Consider the following 24,337-nt stretch of genomic DNA (forward strand, 5'->3'; position numbering starts at 1 on the left):
CACCAATTAGGTACAAATTAACTAGTTTTAGGTTGATTAATTTAGTTGAAATCTCAATTACATGTTTTATTCAATTTTTCCAATTGGATATCAATTAGATACCAAATGTATACCAATTGGGTATAAAGTTAACTAGTTTAAGGTTGTCTAATTCGATTGAAATCTCAATTACATGCCCTTTTTTCAATTTTTCCAATGGGATATCAATTCGATACCAAATGTACACAAATTAGATGCAACATTAACTAGTTTTAGGTTGGCTATTTCAGTTGAAATCTCAATTACAAGTTTTTTTTTCAATTTTATCGCTGGGACATCAGTTGGATACCAAATGTATACCAATTTCATACTAAGATTTGAATTTTCAGTTGATATCAATTGCATACCATCATTATCTAGTTTTTTTTACTATACATTTGAAAAACACTTAATACACAATGATTAACTAGTACACATAATAAATGTTCTGAAATTATAATTCATTAACTTAAAAGACAAAATAAATCAAAACATGAGTTTGTCACATTAAAACAACCATAACAAAAGAAAATAAATATGTCTTTTTTTTCCAGCAAGGTAATTTGAACATGTCTTCTTGTTGTGTCCCTCCCGATGACATGTACTGCACGTAACCTTAGACCTTTTGCATTTCACATCAACAAATCCTTTCCAACGTTCATGTTGTGGTCTCCCCACAATTCTTTTTGAACCAGACGACAATAAGTTATGCTCCGACACTTTTTGAATTGCATATTTTCCTGTTCCATCATAAATTATTGTGCTAGTATTACAGGATACAAAAGTACAAAAAACTTTACAAAATTATATATAATATGACAATACGCACTGAAACAATATTTTTTTGTATCAATTTATGCTTCGACACTTTTTGAATTGCATATTTTCCTGTTCCATCATAAATTGATTATACTAACAACAAAATTATACACACTCGTCATTATTTTTTCATACAAATATCATTCAGACAGTACACTACAAAACAAATTTCATACAAAAAATAATATTTCACATTTCATACTCACTTGATACACATTTCATACAACAATCATCATTCATACCAATTTTATACATTTCTCATACCAAATAATTCATTACTCTCACACAAATTTATACACAAATGACAAAACATATATAATCAATAAAATTTCAAATTTCATACCAAATTAAAACACTTTTCATACATTTCTTCAAAAATCTAAATAACTTTTTTACACATTAGTGAACACACTTTCATATCAATTTCATTACATTTATACTACCAAATTCATTCAACATTTTACATTTAATTTATATTTTTGAAAAAAGAAAACAGTAATCAATATTGCAATTTTACTACACCTACATAATCTACAACGATAAAACTATTTATATTTTATACATTTATACTCAAATCTTTCATATATTGCGCCTATTTCTCACGAAATCATGATTTTGACAGTATACAAATTAATCAAACAAAAAAAAAAAAAAAAAACTTACCAAAACGTATTATGAACAAAATTAACAAAAACGTATTATGAACAAAAATGAACAAAAACGAATTTTGACCAATCACTAAACAATAATAAATACTAACCTGAAGGATCCCATCTTCCAATCTTCCACCATGTTTAATTAATATTGATACGTAGTTGTCCATCACAACAAAATCAAGATTTTTCAAAGAAAAAAAAACTTCAATTCCTCAACAGTGAGAAGATTTTTGGCAAAAAATTGAAGAGAGAGAAACGTTGAACAAAAGAAAAAGGATAAAATCAAAATTTTTAATTAAGTTTAACTAATTTGAGTGAATTAAGGAAACTAAATATTCTTAATAAGTTTGAATTCCTTAATTCGTGCTAATTAGTAATTATCTACACTCAATTCAAATTAAATTAACACCCCTATTTCTGTTTTCTACCTTTTTGCCTTCAAAAATGTTTTTTTTTTTATCTTTTTTTTTTAAAACAAATGTTTTCAATTATAAAAAACAACTTTTTTTTTAATAAATTGTTAGAACCTGAAATTTTTAATGTTACAACTTGAAAGTTTAAATCTACTGCTATAACTTGAAAATATTAATATAATATATGTCATATATGAAATTTACACAATTTATAATTGAGAAGAGAGATTGAGATTTGAGTGAATATGTAAGAGGGCAATTAAATTGTTTGTGAAAAATAGAAGAAAATGTTTAATATTTATAAGGGGTAGGGGGATGTTTTGGGGAGGGGAGGTTGTTTCTAGCAGTTGGTCCCTCCCCCCCCCCCCACCCCAGGGCTCCCAACGACTAGTAGTCGTTACAACTTTTTAAATAAATAAATAAAAAATTTCTACTTACAAACATTTTTCTTAAAAGTTTGATCAAACACCTCAACTCTGAGCATTTCCAGCTTTCAAGAAGCTTGGCCAAACAAGTGCTAAGCCCAGACCCCTGCTAGGGTTTAGGTTACAACAGCCCTTAACAAATATCACAAGTATTGTAAGAACAATACATATTAAAGACCAACATAAGCTAGATACTACTTTTGATAAATAGTATGATGGCGGGAAGCATAAGTCTATTCAACCTTAACTTTAGGTTGCAAAAAAGACCAGAAATGGCGCCTACAGAATAGTAGCAAGCATAGGTCCTTTCTTTGTACACATACAAAGAAAGTTAACATATTTGACACGAACATGAACGAGGCAACATCATGCTTCATCATCAAGATGCAGGCAGGAGTCAGCAGTAGATGGATTACTTCTCCATAACAGCTTCCACTTCCTGAAAGTTTAACAATAAAAATAAATTGGAATAACAATTTACTGATCTGTCGTGATTCATAGTTTTAACATGCACCAAACGTCACTTAAAACGAAAGTTACTTGTTGTAGCAAAAGAACAAGCTTCTTTTCACGAGTCAAATACCTTACTAATCGGTCATGATTCATAGTTTTAACATGTACCAAACGTCGTGCATTTTCTAGCATACACCAAACGTCACAAAAAACGAAAGTTACTTGTTGTAGCAAAAGAATAAGCTTCTTTTTCCAAGTCAAATATATGATAATTACATTATCTGAAAAATAGATTGATTTAGATGCTTCAATATCCATCCAAGCCCTTAAACTCTCATTTTCTCAAGTCTCAGGCAAGACATACTTAAAATCTTAATGCAAACTAAACTGAAGGAACCATGGCCTCAAGAGTATCTAGAGGTCAAGATTTATTCTTAAAGGCGTTATTACTATCCCTCCTCTGTATTTCCTTCAGTTGCTTGATCGGGAAACTTTCCGATTCTCAAAATAAACAGTACGGTACACGACCAAATGTTATTTGACAAACCATGAAAATCTCAAGAAGCCCTACGTTTTGTACATAGTTTAAAAGACGCACGATTAGAATGTCCATCAGTGATGATAACATCTGTTCTGCTAAAAAAGGTATAGACACTGTTTGCAGCTATATTCAGGATACAATAAAGGGACAAAGGACAAATATACCCCCGAACTTTCGAAAATGGTATGTCAATACCCTTCGTTATATTTTTCGGACATCAAAGCCCTTGCCGTCCAATAATCGGTGCACATTTGCCCCTCCCACTAACGGAACACTCATTGTGTACACATGGCGTAATCCTACATCACGATCCGAATTGACTAATTTTTTAACCCAAATTTCAAAACCCGTCCATAACCCATTTAACCGACCCAATTTACCCACAAATAAACTCTCTAAATTCCTAAAGAAAAAGCGCCTAAAATTTTGGCTTAATTCATCATTTCTTCATCCAAATCTGCAACTGTTCAATGAAAATGATAGAGCACAAGTCATACTTCTAAAACAAACAAACCTTAACAATGGAGTCTATGGAGAACGAGTAAAATCTGCAAACGGAAAGGGAAGGGGAAGAAGAAAAATGAAAAACCCATGAATGTAAAAGTAATTTAAAGATTCAAACACCCAATTCAGATTAATTTCTTCATTTCTTCGCTTTCTTTGTCGGAGACTTGATAGTTTTCGGCTTCTTCCCAACTTTCTTCGCTGGAGTTTTCTCCACTTTAGCAACTGCAGATTTCTTCACCACTTTGCTTTAGCCGGAGCAGTCACCGTCTTCTTCGCTTTCTTTGCTAGTGTTGCTGCTGCTGTGGATTTGGCCTTCTTCACTATAACCTTGTTCTTCGGGGTTGTTGCTTTCGGCTATGCGGCAGCAACCTTCTTCCCAACCGGTGCCAGTGCCTTCCTTTGGCTTCACAACGGCGGCGGGTTTCACAAAAAGAGATTTTTAGATAGGTTAGTATTAGTGTGAGTAATGAGTGTATCGGGTGGGTTAAACGGGTCGTTGGGTGGATATTTGAATTTTGGGTTAAAAAATTAGTCAATCCGGGTCATGATGTAGGATTACGCCACGTGTACACAATGAGTGTTCCGTTAGTGGGAGGGGAAAATGTGCACCGATTATTGGACGGCAAGGGCTTTGATGTCCGAAAAGTATGACGAAGGGTATTGACATACCATTTTCGAAAGTTCGGGGGTATATTTGTCCTTTTTCCCTACAATAAAAAGAACTTGGAAAGTAACTCAGATTAGGAACCTCTCAAAATCAGAATCTATTTCTCTCCTTGATTTCCCCATTATCTATAGTCTCACTTCACTCTAATAGTCATTAGTCATTACAAGTAGAATAGCCACTAATTAGAAACAAGATACTGTAAAAGAATTTTGCTACAGAAGGACTAAGTTTTGTTCGACAGACCAAAGATGGCAAAAGTTTGAACTTGTACCTACTTTAAAGAAAATAATTAAGTCCTTCTTGATTATGTAAGTGAACACTTGTTTCGAACCAAGATAAAAAGGCTAAGTGGACTTATATTTTGGACCGGAAGCCTGAGAGAGTGTAACCAAAGAAGCCTCCGAGATCAAACAACAGCCCAGTGAAGGACCTCGGTGTTATCGGTGCATTCACCTGCCACAAGTTCCTGGTGTTCTTTATTTGCTATGTCTAGAGGTGTAACATTCCCTTAAAACAATTGCTCAACAAAAGCGGAAATGTCCAGCGCCATTTCGTTTGAAATTAGAGACAAAACTATTGTTTCATGAGAGTAGTGCATAAAGGAAAAATGACTAACGAGAACCCACGTAAACTGGTTTGAAGATGTCTTTTACATATGCATTGTCTAGTTCTATATCTGAAATAACAAACAGAATTTAACAGCAAAAAAAGTAACCTTACCAGTTATTTGTTACTAGACTGCCTTGATTTGAGCTTTTTCACACATTGTTTCTGTTTCGGCCTAAGCCCTTCTGTAGAAAGAGGAGAAATTAGGCTTTCAATGTAGATTTCCCCTATTTGCCACTCATTATAGTTAATAACCTTTGGATATTTGAGGGAGTCATCCTTTGGATTGTATATGATGAACGTTGATCCGTACCCAACCAAAACATCACCATTATCTGACAAGAAAACGGATGGAAAATATAGATATCTCTCGAGTTTTGGATACGTGATGGTGCATATCTTTGTCCAAGATTCTGTAATTCCATAATCTTTCATAACCCAAACATCTACGCCAATCGCCAGATCATGAGAGAACCCACAAAGATCATTTCCAAACACTCCCAACTCCGAAATACTTTCTTTTCCTCCATAGCAGGGCTCCTCCACCTTTCCCCAATTCTCATTAGCTAAACTAAAAGAAACAATGCCCCCACCCCACACATATTGATCACGAGAATGAGTAGTCCAATGAAGTTTCCCCTTCACAAATACACTCCGTCTACTGAAACACATCCCGTCATGTGAATAACGAATCTTTCTCCAAGAATCATTCTTTAAACTATATATTTTGAAGTCAATATGAAGCGAACTTCCATAAATACAAAAAATACCCACTACCTTATAATCATCATGGAACTCATCATACCCAAAACCATACATACAGGCATCATATCTAAATTTAGGTCTAGAATTAGGCAATTTCTTGTACTTCCTAATAGATGGATTCCATAGAAACAAATGTTTTGGTGAGTGATACCCATGGGCAAGACAAATCAATCCATTAATAGAACCCACAGGCGAAAATCCTTCATCATATTCGACTTCCATGGGATAATTCAATTCAGATATCTCAATAACAGGGTTATAAAATAAAGAGCTAAAAGAACATTCCCTAAGTCTGTAGCAATGCATACCAAACCCTAGCATAAGCCTGTGGTGTCTCTGATCCTTGTTGTTATATACAGTAAGATGGGTGTTGATAAATTCAGGGCTAGAGATCAAAGAAAGCCAAGATTTCGAAACAGACCTGAATTTCAAGAGGGATTTCACTGGTAGCTTTGATATGATTTCACTGATGAGCTCTGGTGGCAAGATTGATGGAAATTCAACACAGTTTGTGGGTTTCTCCCATTTTGGGTGTCGATGAAAGCCTTCTTCTACTTCAGATTCCGTTTTTGGAATGAAATTCTTCGAGGAAGACGGCCGGTTTTGATATGATAAACCCCTCTTACACCTTATTTGGATAGTTGTTACCTTTTATCGTACTCCCTCCTATACCATTTTATATGACACTTTTTTTATTTAGTAGGCATTTGGCCATGCGATATCATATCACGATATGGTATCGTGAGATGGAATCAGCGTTTGGACATGCGATTTTACGCTGATTCCATATCAGGAGAGATGATACCATATTCTCCAAAAACCATGATATGGAATTATATGGTGATTCCATATCATGATTTGAGATATTTTAATATAATAATTGATCCATGAGTTTATATTTTGTTAAAACAACCCCACATTTATATCTACTAACCATTTGTTTCATATGTAAATAAAATTTATAATCACATCATTACTTTTTAAAATTTATTATTCTCACCTATATAAAATTTATTATTCTCACCAACATATAGTCACTTTAACTCACACCTCACGATTGTGAAACTTTTCAACATTCACTTGAAACAATTAACCGGCATGTTAAAATAGTTGTCGAGGCAATTAGCAAGATGGCACCGACATTTATACAACCAAAAAATATGACTGGTGTACATTCCAAAATTCGACATAATACTCGATTTTGGGCTTGGTTTAAGGTAAAATTTCAATCACATTAATAAATTTATTTTATGGCCTTAATAAGTGCACATTTATATTTTATGTGTAAGTTATTAGTATTTAATTACATATTTTCTATCAACTTTGTTTAAAGAGATAATATTTATTTTATGACTTTGCATTGTCTTGGAAGCACTATTTTTATTACTCTTACAAACATTATTTTTATGAAGTGCATTCTATAATACTTCCAATTTATTTTATGTTCACTAAACTAATATTGATGTATTTTTTATTTGGTCGGATTGTGTTGTGATTGATGGAACATATATAGAAGGGGAGGTTCCTAAAGCGGTGCAACAATCATATCATAATTGCAAAGGAAGAACGTCACAAAATGTCTTATGTGCTTGTGATTTTGATATGCGATTTACCTTTGTTGCTGCTGGTTGGGAATGTACTGCACATGATAGTAAAGTATTTGAGAATGCACTTGTTGAACCAACGTCACAATTTCCATTTCCGCCACATGGTAACTTTAAATTACATCCTTAGAATAAATATTATTCATTTACACAAAGTTGTCTCATTTACGTCACATATGCTTTTAGTAATTCTTTATAAAATATTTTTTGGTAGATAAATATTATGTTGTTGATGCTAGTTTCCGAAACACAAAAGGATTTTTAGCTCCATACAAAGGACTACGCTATCCTTTGCAAGATTACCGAGGAAGTGAAAGAGAGCCTCAAAATGCCAAAGAACTATTTAATTATAGGCATTCATCTCTGTGCAATGTGATTGAGCGGACTTTTGGAGTTTGGAAAAATAGATTTAGAATACTGAAACAAGGCATGAACCATTATGATATTGATACACAAGTGAAAATTGTTATAGTTTGTGCAGTGTTACATAATTATTTGCGAGAATACCAACATGGTGATGAATATTTATGGTCTATGAACATGAAAATAAAGTTGTGGAGGATATTGACCAACAAATGACTCAAAGTAACAATGTTGGTTCGTCTTCTCGGTCACATGATTGAGAAATGCAAGTTCAACGTAAGGAAATTGTCCGTACTATATGGGAGGATTATATTAAAGACTAGTACACTACAATTTATGTTCAATTTTTTTTATTAAATTAAAGTTAGATGAAACAATTACTTAAGTGGAAAACAAATAACTTTGTAATAATTTATTATGCGATTTTATAATTTTTTGTTTATTTTATAAGATTGAATAAACAATTGGGGCTATTTTAATAGTTTTACAACTTATGAGAGTTTTATGTTTATGAGAAAATATACAACACAAAAATTCCATATCGCATGTCCAAACAAACCTTCAATTTCATCTCATGATTCCATATCATGATACCATATCATGATTCCATATCATGATACCATATCGCATGGCCAAACGGGCCCTTAGAAATTCAAACAGATCTATTTTTGATTGTTTGACTCTTAAAAAACAAAAAATCATATCATATATATATATATATATAAAGGAGAATGTTAGACTTGCTGATGTGGCATGCTTCTAAGGGCTGGATTCTTATTCATCTTTTTTGTGGGCTTTTTTTTATCTTTTTCATCATTTTAAAATACATAAAATATTATTTAAAGTTTTGCAGAATATTAAAGCATAGTAGTTAATTCTCTCCTCATTAAAGCATAAACATAAAAGCTTCAGTTACCAATTCTTTATCATCATAGACTTTTCCCTTATTTATAAAATTTAAGAGGATTTATTCCTTATCAGTTAATTTTAGAATTTGAAAAAAAAAATCACAAGTTATTATTCCTTATCAGTTAATTGTAGAATTTGAAAAGTTTTTCCACAAGTTATACAAGTTTAATTTGGAATATACTAATATATATATAAAGTAGAGTAACTACTCACATAATATTTCAAACAATATGGTACAAACTACAAGGTATTCACCAACTTATATTGATGTGTTTATTCTTACTAGAGCACTAGAAAAACTAATGGTTTGATTAGCTCTTTTCTCAATATTTCATTTCTTTGTACGGTTGTGTTTCAGATATTTTTTTTGTTTTAATTATTTTCTTTACCTTTTAAATTTGGCAGGAACATCAAACAAATTTCATTGAACATGTTTTCGTGAGAGGAAAATGCAACAACACACCAAAATAGTAAAATAAATCATGAATGAAAGAAAGATAACAAGCAACGAAAAAGGAACAACAAAAATGATAAAGCTCCATGAAAGCTAATTAGAGAGAGAGAAGAGATCTCAGAATGAATAAAAAATTCATGGACTTCTTCACTTTGTTTCTTTTTCCTGATGATGATGTAATGTTATTTCTTTATGAAAAGAGAAAGAGACAGTATCTCGTGAAGATATTGAAGATGTTTTAGACATCTTTTTTGTTTTAATTATTTTCTTTCATGTCTTTATCTTTTTAATTTGGCAGGAACATTAAACAAGTTTCATTGAACATACACATATCAGTGAGAGGGAAAACTCAACAACGCACCAAAACAATAAACAAATCATGAAGGAGAGAAACATACCAAGCAACAAAAAAAGAATCACAAAAACGACAAAGCTCTCTGAAAGCTAATTTAGAGATGAGGAGTAGAGATCTTATAATGAAAAAAAAAATCGCCGACTCCTTCACTCTGACTCTTTTTCTAATGATGATGGAATGTTATTTCTTCATGAAAATAGAAAGAGGCAGTATCTCAAGATCCTTTTGAAGATATTGGTCTAAGAAGAAAAATCATGTAATAACCATTTTTCTTTAAAATAAACGACTTTTGAAAGGATTTTGCACTATAATTCCTTCTACAAGAAAATATATATTAAGAAGAAAAAAATCATTTTAATTGAGAAATTTATAGAAAGAATGATAAGTGGTTCAAGGGCAAGAAGAATTATTTAGAGAGAGAATCAATTTATTTATGGAATTCCCAATAAAAACGTTTTTTTTTTTAATTTTTTCTTATTTATCTTTAATTAAAGTTTGTTTTATTTTCTTTTATATATTTTCAAATGAAGTTTTTTATTTTCTTTTATATATCTTTAATTAAGGTTTATTTCTTAGAATAATTAATATATATATGTATATATATATATACACACACATATATGTGTGTGTGACATTTTTTAGGCCTAAAATTTTATTTATATTTTTGTAGTTTTTATTTTTTTTTAAAATTATATTATTTTTTTAATTTTAAAAGACTGAAAATTTTACTTTCAAATTTTGTTGAATATCAAAGGTGACCATATTTAGCATTCATCATCAATCATTCTATTTTCTTTTACTTCCTTATCTTAATTTGATCATTACTCTCATTTATATCATTTTCTTAAATCACTTTTTTTTAAAAATTTATTTATTTACTACAAGAAATTAGTTATTATAACTTGGTAAAAATTGTATATATTTTTTTACGAAATTTGATTATTAATTTTTTGAATTTAGATCATTTCTTTTGCTATATGTTATAATAAAGTTAAACTTTGAAAAGGATGACACCCTTTTTACTTTAGATATTTATTTATTTTTATCAGATTTTTTTTTACATTTTATTTTATATTTTCTTAAAATAATTACTAAAAATTGTGTCCGGAGGTTTATCTATTTATTTATTTATTTATTTTTCTAACTTTTTCTGGATGTTTTCTAATTGTTAAAAGACTGGAAATTTTACCTTAAAATTTTACATAATATCACTCATGACCATATTTAAATCCTTGGTATTAATTTTTTAAATTTACTTTCCTTAAAATCATCATTAATGTTATTTATATCATTTCCTTAAATCAGTTCTTTCCTTTCTTTGTTTATGTACTTTTTATTTATTTATTTATTTCAATAATTAATTGTTATAGCTTTATAAGAATTTCATGTTTTATATATAAATAGAATTTGATTTGCCATTTATTTCTAATTCCGTTTTTTTTCTTTAAAATATTTTTCCTTATCCATCTTTAATTAAAGTTTTGTTTTATTTTCTTTTCTATATCTTTATTTGAAGTTTTTTTAATTTTTTTAATATATCTTTAATTAAAGTTTATATTCTTAGAATAATTATATACTATATGTGTGACGTGACATTTTCTAAGGCTTAAGATTTATTTATTTATTTGTAGTTTTTTTTTTGTTTTTAAGAGAAATAAAGTATGCATGAAATGTTTCAGTTTTTAATTATTTGTTTTATTTTCATGAGAGTAGAGTCTAAAAAAATGATTTTAAAGTTGCTCATTTTCACTGTTCTTTATTTTATGTGAATAAAATGCATATGCAACGCTTCTTCTTTCTTATATTGATGGTTATAGTGCACTGTACATAACCTGAAACCCTTTACTTTTATCAGAATATTTATTTTCGACTTCTTTCACATATACAAATAGTGTGTTCTATTAACCTCTTATATACGTAAATACTACCTCTTATTAGTATGGTCTTTTAGGTTATTTGCTATTAAATTTTCTATTTTTACTAATTAATTAATATTTTTTTATTTTGTTGGATGGTCCACTTTTTTGATGAATATTATATTATTGTGCAGGTTTTTTTTTACAACACATGTTTGTTTGTTTTTTAATATTATCTTGATTTATTAGCATAGTAAATTTATGAAATGAAAACTTTATTTACAGTTGGTGATATGTACAATATTAGATTAAAAAGTGACCTTGCAATTAGATTAATTGAATGTCAAAAAAGATATATAGAACAACAAATCAATTAATTCGATTTTGATAAGTCATTTATTTGATCTGAACAAATTAATATCAATATCGTTTTTAGTAGAATAGATAGGGTCAATTTTATTTTTATTTTTCAATGAAAGTTGATGACCTATATAATTAAAGCTTTATTTATATTATATTACAGATTTAAAAGTAATTAGATTGCTAAATTATTTGTCATTCACTAATTTTCTATTTTGTTAACATCAGATATTTAAAATATTAATTTCGTTCTTATTTTTTATTATCAACATACTATTATAATTTATGATTTTAAGGGTTTCGACCAAAAGAAAAAGATCATATAAATTTGAAGTATTGTAAATTATATTTCATGAAGAAATAATTTATAAAAAAAAAATATTTAAAATTATTATTATACCGCGCGAAGTGCGGACAAGTTTTCTAGTGTTACATAAATTTGGACACATAAGCTTGCAATTAATTTTGTGTACTATCACGTATTCCAGGACACCATCCATATGGTGAGCATCTCCTTCAAGGAGAAAATTGTATTATTATTGCCATGGTCAAAATTATTACGAGCAAGACCTGTTTAATTTCTTGCTTTACAACCAATGACATATTTGTATTGCCACAAAATAATATAATTTTGGTCATGGCCACAACTTTTATAGGTAAGAATTATATTTTCTTTTGCCGTTTTGGTAGTTACAATAAACATACCATAATATTTATGATGTATAAACGTAAACGACCATTGACCATTCCTATCAAATAAAATTTATATATTTCTGTCAAACCTTCCGTAGAGGTGAGTTGTGGCATATTTTCAATCATACATGAATATGTTCTTAGTCATATTTTTTCCTTCAGTTTTTGACCCATTCACTTTCAAGAATTGACAAATATTCACAATGCTTATTACAAGTCACAATCTCTTTAAGGAATGTACTAATCATTTGCATGTGCTTCATAAGTTTGCATTGTAAGCTCATTGTCATGCCTTTAAATTTTATCATTTTTTCATGACACACTTCAACATCACTTTGAAAGGTCAAGTGTACCACCACTTTATCTTTGTTTCTTTTGATGGAGGATTTACAAATTTATCATATTGTTAGATCACATAACAATCTCGTGTTCAATGACTTTTTTTTTGTTTTTGTTTTTTTACCCTTCCTAGGAGCTCCCACCCCTTTTGCTCCCTTGGTGACTCGAACTCGCAACCTTCAGGTTGGAAGTGAGGGATGCTTACCATCCGAGCAACTCCCTCTCGTCCGTGTTCAATGACTTTTTATACGTTTTGATGATAAAAAATACCTTCACATTTTGAAGATATATTTGGAGAACTCACAATGTTCTTTATTTAACCACAATGATGACTATTATAATTTTCTTTTTTTTCATGTCCATATTCATTTATACAACCACAATAATCACTGTCATCTTTTAGACTTATCATGTACTACTGCCACATTCACATAAGAGAATGGAGCAAACCAATTGAGTGAAATTCATGACTTCTCATAAAAAATTACAATTAGTTTGCCATAGTCATCATTAAATCATAGGGTGGTTAGTAGTAAGAGCACTAGTGTAATTATGAGGTTTTCAAGAAGGGTAAAGGTGGAGAAGCGAGGGGTTTTATTGCATGATCTTACTAGTTGTTTTCTTATGTTGTGTGGTGGGCGTCGAATTGACCGATGATGCCTACCAGTACGTGTGGTTACTGATACTACTCTTGCTATGCCTTTTGAGCATAGACTGGATGCAGATTGGTGATGTTTCATTAGGTGAAGACGAAGAATTCTCCAGCAGCTTCTATCTTTCCTTCTGCATGGTGGGAGCTGTATCTTTTATTTATGATGTCCAGTTTGTACTCTTAGTAGCTTTTGTACATGTTTAGACTAAATCCTTGGGGGTGGTAGTTATTTTACAAGTTTTAAACGAATTTGTGTTAAAGGGTCTTTTTATAAAATCTCGTTATTATCTTTATCTCTGTTTCCTTTAATTTTTTGCATGTTTTAACTATTGGGATATGAGGGTTCTCCTACTTAGGTGGTAGTATGTAGGTGCCCGCATGGCCTGATGGGTTGGATCATGACAACTAGTAATTACATCAATTCCAATTACCAAGTGGCTTTCCAAACAGACCCTTAACGATTGAAGAAATGAAACAAATCTGTTACTGATTTAAATGCAAAGTATTAATGTTTATTACTCAATGAAAACTCGATTATGAAGGCCGCCACAGCGGGATAAAGGTCGCCAGAGCGGCCTTCATCTGGGACGAACATATGTTTATTAATTAGAATATTTTCAAAAACTAATATATATCTTAAATATTTAATTTAATATCATTTATAAAGTTTCTTATTTGTCTAGTATAAATTTTAAATAATTAAATTTTATTTTTAAAATTTAATATAATTTTATGATTGCAATTGTGCATCCAAACATAACATGTGTAATTACAGTGTGACATCCAAACAAAACATGTGTAATTACAGTGTAATTACACTGAGGCAAACAAACAGGTCAGTGTAATTACTAGGCTGTGTAATTAATAGGCTTGTGTAATGACCCGAGCCGTCGTTATTTAGGAAAAAAAAATTCGTAAAAATTCTGGGCCACTGTCCCGCCAAGGCGGGGCAAATGTCGCTAGGGCGGCGGTGCCATGGTGGGGTAAGTTGGCACCAGAACGGGATAGGCGATACAGAATGTAAATAACGCAAAATCTTATTTTCTCCTTCTTCCTAAAATACCTAGATTAGACGTAAATCACCCATAAACCCTCCAAAAAACTGCTCCAAGCTTGGGAAAGAAAGAGGAAGAGATTTTAGCGTGAGGATGGCGATATCTTGCGGATTCTTGTCCAAATTCACCGTCATATCATTCTGAAAACCAGAGAATTATCTGTAATTCCTCTTTGCAGCAGCTTGGCACCCAGGTAGGCGGTTGTTCGGAAAAGGTTGGGGAGCGCCTTTGTGAAATTTACTTCGGTTCCACCCAGCAATGCCCTAGAGGTCGAGATGCTCCGTCGCGAGTTACGCTAGGAGATGAGGAAGGTTCTGGGGAGGGATCGCTTGATGGTCCAGATATGGAAGATTCACTTGTGTTGCCCCCGGTCAAGAGCTTCCCCGGGTTGAGAAAGAAGATTTCCAGCTCTTTACTTTTATGGACGAGGCAGCGAATGGCCTGGTACCTCCGGAGGATCTAGACTCAGATGTTGACACTACCCAGTCTGAGGGTTCTTGATTTGGATTTTCACCCGCCTTGGGTTTGTAATTAGGACAAAACTAAATTCTCTTTTGCTTCTCCTTAACCCTTTTGTAAGCACGTGGAGGCTAGATTTCCTGCTTTTTCCGTAAATGGCGAATTATTAAATTTTATAAAATATTCTTGATTGCTGAACACTGATAGAATTGCAGGGGTTAGCCCGGATACCATTTGGGGTCCTGATGAGTCCACAATTTGGACTCATTTAGGGATATATTTTAATAGAATTAGTGTTCTCAAATGAATATTTTGTCTCAATAACTGATGTAAATCCTTAAGTTTCAGGTATTTGGATTGAGAGACAAAGCATAGACGCTATCAAGCAAAAAGGAACAAAGCGGCTGAAAGAATGGAGAAAGGACGCCCTGAGGATCGCCTAATCCATTAGGCGAGTTGCCGAAAGGTCCTAAATCCCGTCGAATGTTCCAGTGTGCTGAGCCCTGAAAGAGAAGGTTAAGTCTGCGATGAAAAGAAGTAATCGGCGCATCGCCGAGCAGATCCACGAAGCAGCACTCTATCACCCAATGCCTCAAAATGTGAGAATGTTGAAGGAAAAACAGAAATGCGATAAACCAGAACAAAGGGCGGATCATCGAGTGTGTCGGCGATCCCGACTAACTGCGCCGAATGATCCTCCGTAGCCCAAATTTTCAAAAACTATAAATACTTGTTTAAATTTCTAGCTTAGTATCATATCACTATTATTATTCAAACTTTTTATAGTTTTTTTGGAGAGTTTACGTTTTAGAGGGTTTTGGAGACTTTGTTCTACAACCTTAAAGATTCAAAGGGTTTCAACTCCAAGAAATTGGACGTGGGTCTCGAAGATTCTTCACTCTTGACGTGTTTTAAGACTTAATCCTTTATACCCAGTTGATGAAAACTGATATTGGTATAATTTTTTTATCTCTTTAACATGTCTAGCTAAAACCCAATTCTCGGGGTGTGATTTTGTGAATATGGGTTAGATTATCTGTTGGGTCTTGCTTGTTGATGGTTTATTTGTTGTTTAGGTGTGATTTCGTTTAGTAGTTGTGTATGCACTTAATGGAATTGTAGTTGCAATTAAGATTTCATCTTAGTATTTTTGGCTTGCTCGAGAGAGAGGTCGTAAAACTAAGACTACTAAATTGATAGCCGGTGGTATTGGGTCGACATGGGTTCAGCTCGAGAGAGTGAATCCTAGTCCTTCTCCCACACATTCAGCTTGAGAGAGTGAATGAGCTAAGGCGGAGGCTGTGCTTAATGTGGCAACTCGGTGTTCGAGAGAAACTAAGTTGATTTGGGGTAAGTTGCTTGAGAGAATTTACCCTACTATAGTCTAGCCTAGTCACAAATACTCAACAATTTACTATCAAAAACATATACCTGATAATTTAGTCTATCCCGTATTCCTATCACATCTCAAGAATCCTGTCTCTCTATCTCGTTTTCGTATATTTTTGTTGTTTTTAGTTGTTAATTAATACAAAATCCCCATTGATAATGACGTTTGCGTCAACCCTTTAGATTTAGTATGTTTATATTCGATAATGTTTATAACTATGACTAATTATAACTTAATTTTATTTTTCTATTAAATCTCAAAACCACTCCCTTGGGACTCGACCCTAACCCTTGGTTGGGTTACTTTACTATTGTACGATCGCAGACACTTGAATTGGAAGTTGTGTCTTGATTACGCAAACATCAGGTCCTTATCGGGAAACTTGGAAAAACTAGAAAGCGCAGGCTGAGGTTCCGCCTCGCCTTATCCCGCTCTGGTGGAAGAATTCCCGCTCTGACGGTCACGCCCTGACGGGAATAGTCTCTTCCCAGTAGCCAAAAAGGAAACAGAACCTCTGCCGAGATTTTTCTGGGGTTTTCTCTCTTTTCTAAATTTCACCAAGGTTCCCAGTTTTACCTTAACAAACTTAGGATAATCCTGCGAACTAAAAGAAATCTTTGACTACTCCAAGTCAAAACCACGATACACAACCAATTTGTTCATATTAATTCAGCACCACAACCCACACATCCCTAGGATACACCCAGACATTCACACAGTTATTACACAAGCGCACGACATGTTCAGATCTTTCTCACAAACCGCCTCGTAGTTTTATCTAAACCCTCTCATCGAATCTAGTCAGGACATTCTTTTCGCAACGAGCTTCACAATACTCGAGTCGTTACAACTTGCATAATTTCAACAATTTAGCCAGCATATTACACATTTCACATTCAGACACGCAACAATGTGCACATAATTATACCACAACATCCTCACAACAAAATACTTTTCTCATCCTCCGTTAATTTAGACACCCAAAGCAGACCTTCACATTCAAAGTTATCCCAAACGATAAGAAGTACACATTCACAGTTACAAACCCCACATCACAATAATTTCACCTTATTAGTTAGTTCGCTCCATGGATGATTATTAGTGATCATCCCTGTATTTACACCACGCCTAGGGCCATATACCATTTGGAACCTTCTCAGTTCCAATTTACCTTGCTTGTGTTCCTTCAGTCGTGATCATGACGTCCGGTTCACTTTGTTTAGATACCCATTGGAATCGGGAGATACCAATTGGACTAAACTCATACTGCAAGCGTTACTCGCACGAAAAGAGAGAAGAAAGTGGAACGACTTCCTAGAATGCTTCCTAGCTTCCTGAAGATTTGATGTGGACGTTAACACACCAATCTGTAGGAGTGTAGTCCACATTTTGCTCTTGTACTGGAGATCAGTAACCTAGGCTATGAAACCAATTTGTCACGACCTAACCCACCGGGCCGTACGGGCACCTACATACTACCACCTAAGTAGGAGAACCCTCATATCCCAATAGTTAAAACATGCGGAAAATTAAAGGAAACGGAGATAAATATAATAACGATATTTTATAAAAAGACCCTAAACACAAATTCGTTTAAGATTTGTAAATTAACTACCACCCCAAGGATCTAGTCTAAACAGGTGCAAGAGCTACTAAGAGTACAAACTGGACATCATAAATAAAAGACACAGCTCCCACCATGTGGAAGGAAAGATAGAAGCTGTTGGAGAATTCTTCGTCTTCACCTAATGAAACATCACCAACCTGCATCTAGTCTATGCCCAAAAGGCATAACAAGAGTAGTATCAGTACAAAACCACACATACTGGTAGACATCATCGGTCAACCCGACTCCCACCACACAACATAAGAAAACAACTAGTAAGATCATGCAATAAAACCCCTCACTTCTCCACCTTTACCCTCTCTTGAAAACCTCAGAATTACACTAATGCTCTAACTACTAACCACCCTATCGGTCAACCTACTTATTAGGTTCTTGATCATAGCCTAATCATTCTAACATATAGAAAAACCCACAATACAACTACAAGCCTTCCAACTAACCGCTCACATCATACCCTTACTTCCTCTTCATATTACTAGTCATGACCACATAGTACATTACGTCAAGCTTTCTGACTAGTAACCACAAATCCCTTTCCCCAAAGTGAAATCTACCTAATCAATTACATCACATACACTACCCCCACTCGTCTCCATTACAACACACGACACCCTTTACTCAGACACTAACAATTCTTGAAAAGTTGACTCCCCACCTTCCGTATCACATCTCGGTTGGGTGTGCCCCTTCCGGTTCACTCAACATCAAGGTACATATCAAGTTTACTCAACATAGGAGAATAATCAAACATTAGTCCTCATAACCATAAACAACTCCGGGAAATACAACATCAATTATCATTACGAACAAAGTACAATTTCACAATCCTCAAGGAATACAATTATGTCAAATCATTGGTCCTCTCAGGGAACCCAAACCTAAACAGTTAGGATACTAGAACGTGGTACCCGATCTAATGATTATGCCGGAACGTGGCAATCGATTCCATAATTATGCTGGAATGTGGCAATCGATCCAAGTTAGTGCGTCGGAACGCAACATACGATCCATTCAACAAGCCACAATCACAATCACAAATCATATTCTCAAGCCATATAATTAAGCCATTATTCACGACATTCATGATCTTTCGTATATCCTATTTTACAATTAATGTGATTAACAATGCAGCATTCACATACATACACTTATCATAATAAAGCAAGAACAACATATACCACACAATCATGCAATCACACCCATCACCTTGAATTATTCAGCGACATATATCACTTAACCATAATTCGACCAACTTATCTCTAGTTTATCACCTAAGGCTTCTTCCTATGATTAAATTATCTTTTGTTCGGTGCACGAAGGCCCAGACATAACTCCTACCATTGAATTACATTATATTACGCAGTGAGCACAAAATTATAACTACTCAATTAGTAAAACCTAGCCTACCTGGGCGCCAAGCAGTTGCACAGAGGAATTGCAGATAATTCTCTGGTTTTTTGGACGACATGACAGTGAATTTGGCCAAGAATCCGCAAGATATCACCATCCTCACGCTAGAATCTCTTGCTCCTTCTTTCCCAAGCTTGGAGTAGTTTTTTGGAGGGTTTCTGGGTGATTTACGTCTAATCTAAGTATTTTAGGAAGAACGAGAAAATAGGATTTCATGTTATTTACATTTTGTCTCGCCTATCTCGCTCTGGCGCCAACTTACTCCACCGTGGCGCCGCCGCCCTAGCGACATCTGGCCCGACCTAGTGGGACAGTGGCCTAGAATTTTCACGAATTTTTGTTTTCCTAAATAACGACGGCTTGGGTCGTTACACCAGCCTAGTAATTACACAGTCTAGTAATTACATTGACCTTTTTATTTGCCTCAGTGTGATTACATTGTAATTAAACATGTCTTGTTTGGATGCCACACTGTAATTACACATTTTCTGTTTGGATGCACAATTACAATCATAAAATTATATTGATTTTTAAAAATAAAATTTAATTATTTAAAATTTATACTAGACAAATAAGAAACTTTATAAATGATATTAAATATAATATTTAAGATATATATTATTTTTTGAAAATATACTAATTAATAAACATATGTTCTTAAATAATAGTATGAAAAAATAATTGATTTATATTTTTTCAAATTAACATATTTCAATTGAATTGATCATAAAAACTAAAAGTATGAAGTTTCTACGAACATCGTGGAATGCATGTTTGATAAAAAGATTAATATATAAATAAAATATCATAAATTTTTAAAATGTTTGACAAAAAGATAATCTATGAAGTCTAATTAAAAAATGACTTGTAATGTGAATTCAGTGTTACTAAAACAAATGAAATTGAAAATATAACAAAAGTTATAAATTCAAAACAAAATTTTTTATATAATACTCTTTTCGCAAATTTCAACATAGCATACATAAATATGATTTTTTTTTAAAAAAAAGAAAACGTAAGTCTATAACCTTACTTAACAATAAATTCTATTTTAATTTAAAAATTGGAATACTAATAAAATTATGCTAATGAGAAAATAAACATGACATAAAGAAATAGATAATACGAAAAAAATTGCATAGAATCACATGAAGGTTGAGAATGAGAAGAAAATGAAAAATAATAATATAAAATAAACTTTTAGAAATTTTTAGAATAGTAAAAATAAAAAAAGAACTTAAAATAATAGAAATAAAAAAATTAAAACAAAAAAATAAAAATAGAAATTAAAAAGTAATATGGTAATTACACCATGTAATTACTAACAATTCATAGCCCCTCCGTGTGAATTGGAGAGTGTAATTACTCCCTGCCAATTACACTAATTACCTACTGCCCAAGTAATTACATGTCCAACCAACCAGGACAAACAATGTAATTACACTCAATTACACCAAATCCAATTAACAGGGTGACTTTCCAAACAAGCCCTTAAAGTAATTATTAGCAAACTTCAATTTAATGAAGTTGAATCACTACTACTTTGTAGTTTGTAGACAATTCTTTTACCTTCTTTATTTTTATATCTGTGTTCTTTTACTTGTGCAACATATAGGGAGAAAAAAAACAATAATAGAGGCATTAGTGAAGGATAAACGATAGGGAAAGAGTATATGCCAAAAAAAAAAGATGTAATTCAATGGTTGTTTTAGTTTCTTTTTAATTTTAATTTCATTTTTATTTTATTTAATAACAATTACAGAAAATATTTTTTAACTTTTATTTAGATTAAAAGAAATTAAAAGGGTCAATTTCCAATAAATACTTGTATGTATGTGTATCATAATTTACTACAAAATATTTGCTATGTACAATAGAAATGAAATTAATTAAAGGATATATATATATATATATATTATAGCTTATTGCTTAAGAATAAATTCTCTCTTTTGTTCAATATTAATTGTTAAGTTTAACAAAAAAAAAAATCATATTGGTATTTATCTTGATAATATAATATAATTAGAACAATTAATGATGTTATAACTGGAGAAAAAAGAAGACATCACATTGATATAGATCTAACACTAAATTTTTAATTAAAAAATGGGATAATTCCTTTGCATTTCGCTCTATAACACTCACCTTTTCTGTAGTTTACGATATTACGCCTACATTATTTTTTTTTAACAATTCTTTAAAATTATTTAAAATAAATATAAATCAATTATAACTTCACATATTTGTCCTTCTTTGTATTAATTTCTTCATATTAATGCATATTATTAAAAACATGACTTATTTAATAAATACTTTAAAAATAAATCAACACAAATAAGTTTATACTATAATATATATTATATAAATATATATAAACATGTTCTTTTTACCAAACAAAGATTCACACTTCTTCATATCGATTTATTTTTAAAACTTTTATTATATAAGTCATTTTTTAAAATAATGTGGATTAATATGAAGAAATTAATACAAAAGAACAAAGTTGTCAAATCATAATTAATTTATATTTATTTTAAATAAATTTAAAGAATGGTTACCAAAAAAATCAAAATAAGGAAGGTATACGTAGTATCGTAAACCACAGCGGAGGTGAGTTTTGAAAAATTAACTCTTAAAAATTGTAACCACCGCGCGATGCGTGGACAACTTCCCTAGTGTAGTATTAAGCGAAGAAGACAAGATAGGCAGATGAAAGAGAAGACTTTTCTTCTTATTCAAGTGTCTATTCCAAATGGTGAGTGATATCTTTATTTATAGTGTTGAGATATGTCACGACCCAATCCATCGTGATTGTCACCCACACTAACCCTCCAGTGGGAGAACCATTACTACAACCCAAACTATCTACTTAACCAAAATACTAAAACATTTAAGTTACAGAAGCAAGTCAAATACTAAGGAAAGGAGTGGGGAGTTCCCATAAACTCCAAACAATCGTCTAACAACTAAACAAAATGCGGAAAATACGCCTAGAACTTGAAAGTCAATGTACCAAAACTCTAACAAGATCCATACATCTAAACAAGAAGGGTTACAACCCCAAACTAATGTACTAATAACTAACTAGAAAGTCTAAGTCCGAAATGTGGACATAGACAGAAAGAGAACTCATGGCAGCACGGAAGAACTGGCTCACCCTTGAATTCGAATGATCACTAATCTTCTAAGCGAGGTCTGTCAATAGCCGCCTGAAGATGCCTTGTACTCAACAAAATAAGAGCAAGCAGCATCAGTTTACAACCACAGTGTACTGGTAGGATTACGCGGCTATCCTACTAAGTGCTACATACATAAGTCAATACAACAATACAATAACATGCATACACCGAACACATACAATATCATCATAATTTACGAATACAAAGTACGGTTACACATTTCTCAAGATACACAGTTACAACAAGTCATTGGTCCTCTCATGGAACCCAGACCCAAATAGTTAGCATATCGGAACGTGGTACCCGATCCAATATTTATGCCGAAATGTGGAAACCGATCCCATATTTATGCCGGAATGTGGCAACAGATCCAAGTTAGTGTGTCGAAACGCAACACCCGATCTATTCAACAAGCAACAATCACAAATCACAATGTACATTCTCATAATCATACAATCAAGTCATGATTCATGACATTCATCATTCATCTATCCTCATTTACAACAAGTGTGATCAATAATACAACATTCGCATAGATACACGTATTATAATGAAGCAAGAACAAACATATATCATACAATCATGAAATCACAACCATCACCTAACTCAAACAAAGCTTGAATTCCCTAAGAAACTTGATTCTTCCTTTTCCGAATTCGTTCCACTTGTTCTTGGTCTACAAACAATTAATTTAACACGGGAATCAATAAACAATAACTAACTACCTAAAATACTAACAATTCTATCAACCGTAGATCATACCCATGATCATTATACCCTGATTAGGGCTTTTTCCACCATAATTCTCGGAGCAAAACTCTTTCCCATCGATAATTACCCATTAGATTACGTTCTACGGATCGAAAAATGGATTCGGAGAGTGAAAATCTTACCTTTAGCCTCAAGAATTGTGGAAAACTGTCAAAAAAAGCCCTGGGTTCAATCCTTAGCTCTCAAGTTTGAAAATTGCAGAATAAAATGATTTTGGGGTTTATTTCTGACTTGAAGTCGCGTTTGTCCCTCCACAACAGTACCACCCCGCTACAACGGCTCTGCCCTGGCGGTAGAAATCCCTGCCGTAATGGCTTGCACGGAAAAATGACCTAATTTAATAATTCCAATACCCCCATTTCACAACACACTTTCAACCAACGACACTCAGAAACTACCCGCTCACGCTAAGATCAGTTTCAGGAGTTCTACTCACCCGAATTCATTTTCGTAAAGTCATACAAGTTCTCTAACGTCTTAGATATCTACTCATGTGATAAAATTCATAATTCGATCACCCAATTGTTACCAGATTTCCTTAAACCTTACTGACTCCGATTTCATCCAAATTTAGACTAGGTTGGGAAAATCCAAGTTACTACGAAAAAGTTTTCTGGCCCAAAATTTTCCCCCGTTGGATTTTCTATAACGATGGGAACATGTCGTTACAATAGATACCAATTTATCCATCACTTGTCCCAGAGTGATAAACTTAGGAAAAATAGGCTAAAAAAAGAATGAAGTAGTACCTGAATCGACAAACAATTGAGGATACTTGTCTCGCATGTCCTTCTCAATTTCCCAAGTAGCTTCCTCAACTGAATGATGCTTCCATTGTACCTTAACAGACTTAATCTCCTTGGTCATCCACTTACGCACATCACGATCGAGAATTACAATCGGTTCCTTCTCACATTGGAGGTCTTTGTCTAACACAATTGAGTCCCACTTAATGATATAATCCCCGTCACCATGATATATCTTCAACATG

General features: G+C 32.6%; 1 protein-coding gene across 1 annotated transcript; it reads right to left on the minus strand.

The window, feature by feature from the left end:
* Positions 1–2,479: 2,479 nt before the first annotated feature.
* LOC125864049 (F-box/kelch-repeat protein At3g23880-like) lies at positions 2,480–7,569 on the minus strand. Its single transcript, XM_049543993.1, has 3 exons — positions 7,484–7,569; positions 5,220–6,498; positions 2,480–2,770 (listed from the first exon to the last, which is right to left on the minus strand). The coding sequence occupies exons 1-2, from the start codon at positions 7,567–7,569 to the stop codon at positions 5,223–5,225; spliced, it is 1,362 nt and encodes a 453-aa protein (XP_049399950.1). The 3' UTR covers positions 2,480–2,770; positions 5,220–5,222.
* Positions 7,570–24,337: the final 16,768 nt, after the last annotated feature.

The sequence above is a fragment of the Solanum stenotomum genome, chromosome 5, assembly GCF_019186545.1.
Source record: "Solanum stenotomum isolate F172 chromosome 5, ASM1918654v1, whole genome shotgun sequence".
NCBI lineage: Eukaryota > Viridiplantae > Streptophyta > Magnoliopsida > Solanales > Solanaceae > Solanum > Solanum stenotomum.